This window comes from Anas acuta, chromosome 23 (assembly GCF_963932015.1).
Source record: "Anas acuta chromosome 23, bAnaAcu1.1, whole genome shotgun sequence".
NCBI lineage: Eukaryota > Metazoa > Chordata > Aves > Anseriformes > Anatidae > Anas > Anas acuta.
Window position 1 is genome coordinate 7,322,774 of NC_089001.1, and position 9,738 is coordinate 7,332,511.

Genomic DNA, 9,738 nt, shown 5'->3' on the forward strand with positions numbered 1-9,738 from the left:
CTTGTCTAAGCTACAGTTATTTACTTTTCTCTGACACACATGCTGGCAAAAGCGCTCTGCTTGACTTTGTATAATGGCTCAGTGTTGCCATGCCATATTACGGGACATGGATCTGAAGATTGATAAGGTGATTAGGGTTTGGAAATGAAGTGTCTTGGGGGCACCAGCTGACACTGAACTGCCTTCTCCTTTCTCCGTGACTGTCTCTTGTATGCTTTCACAGCCACTGATTGTTGAATCTTCCTGCTTCAGGGTGGTGGGATGTACACGGCAGTGCCGCAGGCTGACCCCTCCGAGTGCATCAGCTGCCGAAACTGTCGGAACAATAACAGGTAACGTAAAACCTGCACCTATGGTCAGGGCCTTCAGCAGAAGCCCTTCCTTTATAGGCTGTGTGGGGCAAACTGAAGTAGAGAGTGTCTCAGAGCAGTGCCGATAAGCTGTGGGGTGGAATAATTGAGTTATTGAACCTCCAGAACTCATCTTGATCGATCTCTTCGTTTGATGGTCTCTAGAATGTGAGGCAGGTTGGGCACAGTATTTTTTTTAAACCTTTTTTTCTTCAGCTTTGAGAGAAAACCATTCCATGTGGAATAATACAAAGCAGAGTTCTCAAATAGGATTTAATCAAGTCTTCTGTATTTTGCATTTCCTGTCATTCTCTTAAGAATGCCAATGAACTAGAATGGCAGCTTTGCTTTCAAAACACAATTCTTTGTGAAACCTGGTACTTGAGATTCTTCAGACCTTCAGTAGCAGTTTGGTCAGCCTTTGTTAGCACAGGATATATTTTTGCATGAGAAAGAAGATTCTTGTATAGAATAAGGGAAAATCTGTCTTCTATGTAGTAGTAGGCAATCTAGATTTTTATTATTATTTTTTTTAACGAATATCCATCCAGGCTTCTGATTAAATCTCTGGTTATTGTAATGACTGAAAATAGGACTGAAAGTCAGACATATTGGACCAGTTTGACTGGTAAACTTGGGGTCTTTTAAATCATACTTTGAATTTTCTCATATTAAAATTGGCAGCTGCCCTCCAGTTTACATCTGAAGAAGCTGAGTTGGAATTAATCTGTTACAGAAGACAGAAAAGCTGTTTGTTTTCATTGTTTTATTTTTTAATATATAGCTTAAAATAGGATTAAAATCTTTCATCCCCATAGTGCAAAGGGGACAAGGTGTTACTTGCAGGTGGAGTTGGGCTTGTGTTGTTGGGACCGATGTCGCAGGGGAAAAGAGCTACCGTTTCATTATGAGCCAATTGTCTGTTTTCAAGGCAGCGTGTGTAACAGCAGTCATCAAGATGTGTACAACTGGCCATAATTTGGAACATATTGTATGCGTTATGCTGTAATTAATAGCTTGTTTTCCAGTTTTAAGCATATTTAATTTTTTAATTACACTTTTTTCTTAAGAGAAAGGGGAGAATGTGTTCCATCCTGTGCGACTGATGTTCTTCCCAGATGGGTCATTAGCAGTGGCTGAACTTTGAATTTTCACCTCCCTGTTCTATATTTGACTGCTTGATTCGGAAACAAGTTGTCCCTTGGAGCTGCCTACCCCAGAGGAGAGCCTGAAGTGCCGCTTGGCAGGGGAGCTGCGCAGCCGCTCACTGGGAGCTGGGACCTCTCCGTCCCCTTGTTTGTGCTTGGGGAACGGAAGGAGGACATGGGAGAGGGGAGCAGGGAGGACTGAGGACACGGCTCGATGTTACCCCAGGGGCTTCTGAGCTGCATTTATGGCTTGGGTGAGGAGGAGGAGAAAGCCACAGCGGTAGGCACAGCCTAGTATGTGGGTTTCAGCAAGGTTTTGGGGCCCATGCCCTCTCTCTGCTCAGGGCTGTCCCCTCTGTTTGCGCCGAGTCCTCCGCACACAGAGAGGACCCGTGCCTTGTCCTGTCCTCGAATTACTGCACAAAAAGCAGACAGTTCCTTGGTTGAAGTGGAGACACCTTCAACAGGAGGATCTCAGTAAAACATGAGCATGCCAGGTGCGTGGTGCTCTGCTAGAACACTTCACTGTCAGTTCCAGAAGTAGCCTATTTCCACTTAATACCTGGTGTTATTGCTGATTTGGACTAAACTTGGCAATTTTTTTTAATTGTGAACATGCACATATGAATCTTGATAATTTAGTGTATCTAATAGCTGGCTACCATGGCTATTTGCACCAAGAGCCATCTTGAAGCAGGTTTCACCACTGTGGTAATGAAATCCCTTGGTCTTCTGTTTAAATTAGCACTTCATGCTCTTGTTACCGCTCATGGAGGCTTGCCAGAGGTAGAAGCTGCTGAAATGTGGATACCCATTTTGCTGTTGTGGACAAAGCCAGTAAGACAAGTGTGATTTATACTTACTACATTAGGATTCAAAACTGATTTTTTGTTCTTTGGTGCTTTTGCGCTAAAATTTTCTAGATTGTTGTGGTTGCAGAGGAATTTACATTTTTGTAGTTCTCTTCTTTGCAAGTTCACTTTGGCACATTGCTGTGTCCTGATCAAATTCAGCATACATGTTCCAAATGTCCAGCTCTTTAAATCTAAATTAGGCTGGTGCAGATTTCTAAGTCAGATTATGGTTTGTAGGATTTTGGCACTGAGAAATGATGCCAAATGTGTTTTCTGCAGCAGAGATTTTCCATTGCTATTCACACATGCTCTGCTCTGGATACGCCCATGGCTAGTTTCCGTCAGAATGTGGTTTTTTAAGCTTGAAAAGCTGAACTGCTGTCTTGAAACTTCACTCAAGCCAGTAGAGTAATACAAAGAACTGCACTGATCTCTGTATCTTTAAAAAGCAAGTCCTATAAACATGCAAAACCAAACATTTTAAATGGGTTTCTCTAAGAATTTTTTAAATAATGAGTGAGTATAGTCAAAACCTCTGCGGAAAGAAATGCAAACTAATAAATGGATTTGTTTGAAGACCAGATGTGTTTCATGTGGATTCTTCAGTGGCTTTTGTGGTATTTTGGTACTTGGAATAATGACTTGGAGGCCGCTGTGTGAGCGGAAGGACAAAATAGGAGAGCTGCTGCGTGCCGAAGTGAGGCGCAGCCCTGTCCTCGTGCCACTCCGGAGGCAGCAGGTTCCTGGACCCTGCCACAGCCCCTGGGGGGGTCTCTGCAGGAGCCCATGGCCATCTCCCAGCCCCATCCCATGCTGCCGCTTGTCCCACCTCATCTGTGAGGGGGGAGCGCTGTCCACTTCTTGTCTAGAAAGTTTGTTTGCGTTCCGCAGATAAGGGATGTTTTGCTCCTCAGTTCTGGCCATGTCAATTGCCATTTTCAGGTGGAAGTATAACGTGAGGCTCTGGCCATGTGCATAGCAGAAGTACCTCAAGTGTGGTGTTTTTACTCATCACCATCACCTTAGAATAAAAGCACACCGTGGGAGTTGTCAGGACCTTTCTGTAACTGCCAGGCTTAGTGTCTCCCAGTTTTAAATCTGTTTCTGAGTTCAGTCCTTTGGTGCTGAGGCATCAGCTGCTATCCAAGTAAGCTCTGATTGCCGATACCCTATCAGTGGTAATGTCAAAGTAATGTTTCCCCTCCTTCAGCAGCGTAAAGATCAGCTCTGCCCAGTTTTGGGCCAGAGTCACTCTAAAGAAACACTTTATATCGGATGAGGTAGCATCTGAACAGCCAGGTCCTGGGTATCAGTTCTTCTGTGGAAGAAGCCTCACAAATGCGTTAGTGCTCCAGCTGTTTTTATTCAATACAGGCATGACAGGTACTCCAGCTCTACCGAGCTCGTAGTTCAAACTGCACAACTACATCATAAGTATGTACAGCCATGTTATTTTGGCTAGAGGTGATTACTGAAACAAGCTTATTTAGGAGGAAAAAAGTATTCAATGATTCCTGGATGGATTCCTTTCCAGAAGCTCCCCTGTATCTTGTTACACACCGTAGGTTTTTCTGCTGTGCATCAGTTAAATGCATCTGATCCCACGGAGAGCTGCGCACAGCCGTGGGTGCCAGCTCCGAATGCCAGCACTTAGGTGGTGTAGTAAGTGGTAATAAACAACGGCGTGCAGTGAGATGGATGGGGCTTGTCATCGTGAGCAGAACAGGCGACAGTTATATTTAGGTTTGGCAGCAAAAGAATGCTCTGAGTTGTATCCATTTGGCATATCAGCATATCATTTGTGTGTAAAATTTGAAGCCTGTTTAACTTTCTCTTGAGTGCTTCAGAGTATCATTCCCTAGCACTAGTTTTGAACATGCTCCCCTTTCTAGTGGTCTCACTAATGCCAGAAAACAGCATTGCTGAGTCATTTTTCATCCATATCTCCATGCTGAGGGGTCTGATGTCATGGTTCAGATGGGAGTGGGCAGTGTTGTTTGTTTTTTCCCTCACTGGTCACTGTGAAACAAGTGGTTAAAGGACAGGACGCAGTGATAGCATCAGGTTATCATTGTGGGATACTTGCTTTCACTTCATCTGCTTATCCATCTCTGTTCCATGCCTCAAAACCAGGAGCATTTTGGGGGTGGTTTCCTAGTTTATGGCAATTATACAAATCAACCTTTTACTTTTTCTGGTAATTATGGTTTTGTATAAAACCACAGTGAAGTGTGATTTTGGGTTTCCTTTTGTAGGAATTACTTACATAAATGTTCGGTGAATCTATGTTGTTAATGGAACTCTAAACACAAGGCATTTTCCCTGCTTACTGCAGTGGTATGAATGTCTGTTAAGGTCTCTAGCTCCTTTTTGTTTAAAGGTTAAATACCTTGGCTGTAACAATTGATTTAGCAGTTTAACTTCAGTTTCACAGCCTTACACGTGTATTGTAGGGCCACAATCTGAGTTGCACCACACAGGGGTTTTATGTTTATAGTGTTGAATATATTTTTCTAATTTGCATTCTCTCCAATAGCACTTAGTATTTATTTTCCAAGGTACTTAAGCTTGCTGCTTGGGTTTCAAACTTGAGCTCTTTTTCTTGGCAGTGAAAACCTGCTTTATGGGGCTGCCTTGATGAAGAAATGGACTTGCAAGTCAGGTCATCAGGTCACAACAGATGGGGGAAGTAACTGAGCAAATGTTTACAATGTTTTCAGCTGTCTGTTGGGAGAAAAAATGCTTGATCTTTTTCTTAATGTCAGGATTGATCCAAAAATATAGTCAAAACTTACTTGGCAAGATTCTTACTGTTGCTATAGTAAATAAGTCATGGTAAAGTACTTAAAAATTGTAGTTTCTCAAGATAAGTCAAGTAGTGGAAAGAAAAAACGTGCGGGTGATCAGGGCTCTGAGTAACTTCATTTTGGCTTATGTCCTCAGGTGTTTCACCAAAACCAATGGCACTTTCAGCAGCAACACGCTACCTGTCATGCCCATCGTAGCACCTTACCAGCAGGACAGTCTGGAGATGAAACCTCTGAATCATGTCATGGTGGCCATGTGCTTAGCTTCCAGCATTCCTGAGTGCAGCGCACAGCTGGAGGAGGACAGCAAAGAGAAGACAGAGCAGCCCTCCGCCCAGCATCCCTGCTGTCGAGAAAGCATGAATCAGCTCTCCCTGGAGTACACAGATGGTAAGTCATTTTGAAGAGGATACCGCTGGGCTTTGAAGCCAGGTAGATTCCGCAGAAAAGCAGTATGATAATTTATTGCGGAGGAACTAGTAGTTAGGCCCACAAACCTGTCCTTTGGAAAAACTATTAAGTGTTCCACCTTTCCCGTTGTAGAAAATAGAAGTGGCAATGCTCAGGTGCCTGTGGCTGCCATGCCCTTTATGATTGATGCCTCTAATGGAGCTCATTTAGCAGGCGTGCTCCAGATAATGAGGCTGAGACTGATTTATGCTGGCTTGTAGTTGCCTGTGGTACAGCATACTCGTGGTCTCCCAGACCTAGACAGCTGAAATGCTGCCTAATGGAGTTTTTCCTAATGAGCAAGCATCCATAATGGCTTAGATTCATCCCGTAGGTGAGAACAGGCACAGAAATGTAGATGGAGATTAGGCTGCATAATCCTGACCTAATTAATGTAACCTATTAGATATAAGTCCATCAATGTGCTTGGATAGAGCTGATGCTCTAAACCGTTGCCTAATGCTGCATGTAGGCTTTGTGCCTGCTTAGATAAGAATAAATCTGTGCTCAGAGTGCTTTGCCAGGATCTGTTAATCTGAATTTTTAATGTGCTTGTGAGTCTGAGTTTAAAGAGGAGATAATCTGTTTAAAAACAAACAAAAAACCCTACACTTGCTTTGCAGGTGACAACTGTTTGCACTCAGAAACATCGAACCACGCTTTGAGCTGGAGTCCCCTTATTCTTCAGCCTGTTTCAAAGGACTGTAAGGAAAAGCCAGGATGGAGCTCATCTGGCATCACATTAAATGGTTCTGGGGACCTCCGACAGCTCCAGCTTCAGGAAACCTGAGGAAGTGACCGCTTTCCCCACATAACGCCAGTAACTGCACAGCAGAGTCGCTGAAAGGGACTAATGGAGGGATGTTAATTATAACAGAGAGAGTCACTATTTATTTTTTGTAGTAGTGTCATATGAATGAATGTATCTTGTTTTTAAATGGTTGCCTTTTTATATTATTTATGCATTGAAATCCCTTTTTTTTTTCCCCATGCACCATGAAACTAGCCTGGGTATGTGTATAAAAAAGATTTGTAATAATATAAAGAACAACAATGGGAAGTGTGTAGTGTGTCTTCCATGGAATATGACCAGTGTGAGAAGCACTTCCAAGGAGACAAAAAGTGTCTTACACATGGAGTTAGCAGTTTGGAGCACACCTGAGCAGTTCTGATGTTACGACCACCTTCACAGGGGCTGCCACATCCCTGGCAACATGACAACACAGTGCTTGAACACTTATTTCCATGTCCTCTTTCAGTTTCTCTGGGAAGAACTCATGGAACAAGGGTGAATAAGGGACTGTGGGTAAGAAAATGAGTAGCTGAGTAGTTACAATATGGCTTCAGAGGCAGAGCTCAGAGATGTTCTGGCAACTGTTTGCATCTGTAGGTCTTTGCCACTATTTCAGTGATTCTTTCCTTTTCAGAAGCGTGTGCAAAAGCCCAGCCTGTTTGAACTAGCAGCTAGCTCTTTTCTTTTTACAAGTGCTTTGGTAATCCAAGCAGTCATCAGAACCTGGGCAGGAGGAGGGATTGTCGGGGTGCTTTGGAACCCACCTGGTGTACTGGTCTCCCTCCCTGCTCTCCAGCAAGTGCTCAGGGCAGGCTGCAGCCAGCCTTTTTCCTGGCAGCAGCATGGGTATGGGCATCTGCTTTCTTCTGCTCCAGGTAATGTCTGTAGAGCTGGATGGCAGGATGGTTTGGTGAAGTGATCCAGCCTAAAGTAAGTCTCACAGTCACCTTCACCCAGTGTATCCCACAGATACACCCACAGAGCAGGAGGGATGGCAGTAAGCAGGAGATGCTTAAGAGGGCTGCTGCCAAAGGTGATCCAGCTGAACTGACTTTTACAGCTCATTAGTAAATAATTGCTGCTAAGTCAGGTGGTTTAATTTCCAGTGGCTATGGTGTGGAGCTGTTAAACTTGCAGCAGAACCTCCTCTGAGTTTCCCTGACTGTGCTCCTCCCACACCATGTCACCCACTGCAGTGCAGCTCCCGAGCCCGGTGAGACCTCCATGAGCTGTTAGAAAATCAAACCCAAAACACTGTGTTTGTGGTGCTTTATTCCTGCTGTCCTGCTCACTTGCAGAAGACAAATTCAGTTTGACTGCATTTAAACTCCTTGGTTTGGAGTGGAAAAAAGGGGATACTACTAATTGCTTGACTAGCTGCCTTTGCCTTCTAGGTGAAATGAGCCTTGTCAAAGTGCTCCAGCCTGGCTGTGCACGCAGCTCTGAGAAACCTGCCTGCCTTTTCAGAAACAGCACATGCAGCATGATGTAGGTGTTGCAATGTTAACTGCAGGGTTGTTTTTTTTTTTCTTTCAAATTTAATCAAAGTAAATAAAACAAACTTGTGCCTGTAAAGCACTCTCTCCAGAAATCAGCGCGCATAACCCCAGCTTTGAGGCACATAAATTACAATTACAGCTGCCCCAAGGCGACACATGTGCAGCCTTCTTTTAATGGAACAAGTATTTTTCTAGTGAGCGCCAGCAACAGCCCTGGAGCTGGGAAGGGAGGAAGCGAAGCCGGTCTGGCTGGAGCTGCAAACCCCTCGGGGAATGCCTGCAAAGGCGCTACAGGTGCAGCGTGCCTTGCTCAGAAACTGTGCCTGGCCCAAAAAGTCTCCTTTCCCCACTGAATGCCAAGTGGTGTGTGTGCATGCAGCATGAAGAGATATATATAATGTGTTATATGCTTTATAAATAGAGTCCTTAATAAGAATTTACTAGGTCTGAGCTGGGTTACTATGCAAGACTATTCCAGTAGTTGATGCTTTATTTTTGCTTGTGTCCAGAGCCTGGTGCCGATGCTGTACTGTGTACGTGACTCCACTCTGCTTGTCCATGCGCGACTGTGGCTTTGATTTTCATGGTTGCAAGGCTGAGTGCATGTCAGAGGGAGGCAAGAGCATCTGAATGAACATGGCTTGAGTGCAATGTCCTGTCCTGATTTCCTGGAAATGTGCTGGTCTGCATTTTTGATGCTGAAGTGTAGGATGCCGGTGTGAGTTTGGTGGGCAGGATTGATGTGAGAGCACAGAAAGGAGCCCAAGGCCACAGGCTGCAAGACACCACAAGTGTCAGATTTGGGACTGGTTCTGTTCAAGGATGAAACTGTTGTAATCTGCCTTGTTAGCAGAATCTCTTTGTGGACTGCTTTATTTATATCGAATTACACTGTTTTAAGTGTTTTTTTCATTTTATTGTATTTTATTTATAAAAAATATATAACTTTTACCTTTATTGCAGGGGTTTGGTGTGTGCTCCCAGCTAGAGGTGCCTAATTCTGAACCTTCCTGCTGGTCCCACCCAGGCACTGTGGGCCTGGGGCCACAAAATCCTTGGGCTTGGATTGCTTTCTGCCCTAGCGATGCTGTGCAAGCCACACTCCTCCCTCTGTTTAACGCCTTCTCTCCTAAACCTGCCCTTCTGCTTCACTCCTAGGAGCACAGCTTTGCCCTTGCTGCATTTTCCCATCGCAGACCCTGATGCGAGGCTTTCTCAGTATTTGCCTCCTTGGAGCTTTGGTGGATGAATGGTTAGGAGCTTGGTTTGAACTCCAGGTTCATTGTTTCCCCAAGCACTGCATTTAGCCACATTTTTAAGCAACCCTCATGTTCCTCAGCCCCTGTGCCTGCTCCTCCTCCTCAGGGTTTTAAACCATGGGGCACTGTGTCCTCCAGGCAGTTACAAGCAAGATCCTCACCTAATGTTAAACCTACGGCTGTCACCTGATTCCCTCCCTAGTGGTTTGTGCCCTAGTTGGCAATTACGTTACTTAATAGGGGTCTGCATATTTAAAAGAAAAAAAAAAAGGGGCAAAAAAACAACCCTCCCTGATTCTCCAGGTATCACCTGGCTGCAGTTCTACCCAAGGAAAATAGTTCTGGAGTTACACTGGTGTCACCTCTGGCAGTGATGAATTCAAGATGCATGTTTGTTGTCATATGGCAAATGATCTGTGTTGTTCTAAGAAGCTGTAATATTCCTTCAGAAGCTGTACGTATTTTGAAATGATGTAGTTTTTGCAAGCTTTTTTTTTTTTTGGTTTGTTTTTTTTTTTGGTGGTTTGAGAAATATTAAAGAGAATGCTGCTGCTTTACGGAGAGTGGCAGGAGTGGTG

The 9,738-nt window shown here is 44.2% G+C and overlaps 1 protein-coding gene across 10 annotated transcripts in view; it reads left to right on the forward strand.

The window, feature by feature from the left end:
* CDON (cell adhesion associated, oncogene regulated) overlaps positions 1-9,717 on the forward strand; it is a 57,403-nt gene extending 47,686 nt beyond the window's left edge. For 9 of the 10 annotated variants that reach the window (XM_068659078.1, XM_068659077.1, XM_068659086.1 and 6 more), the window contains 3 exons: positions 253-332; positions 5,296-5,549; positions 6,233-9,717. In XM_068659078.1, coding sequence (XP_068515179.1) covers positions 253-332; positions 5,296-5,549; positions 6,233-6,399 — 501 coding nt within the window. In that variant the 3' untranslated portion in view covers positions 6,400-9,717. Of the gene's footprint in view, positions 1-223; positions 333-5,295; positions 5,550-6,232 lie in introns of those variants that run through there. The other variant, XM_068659087.1, reaches the window with a different exon arrangement.
* The last annotated feature ends 21 nt before the right edge of the window (positions 9,718-9,738 follow it).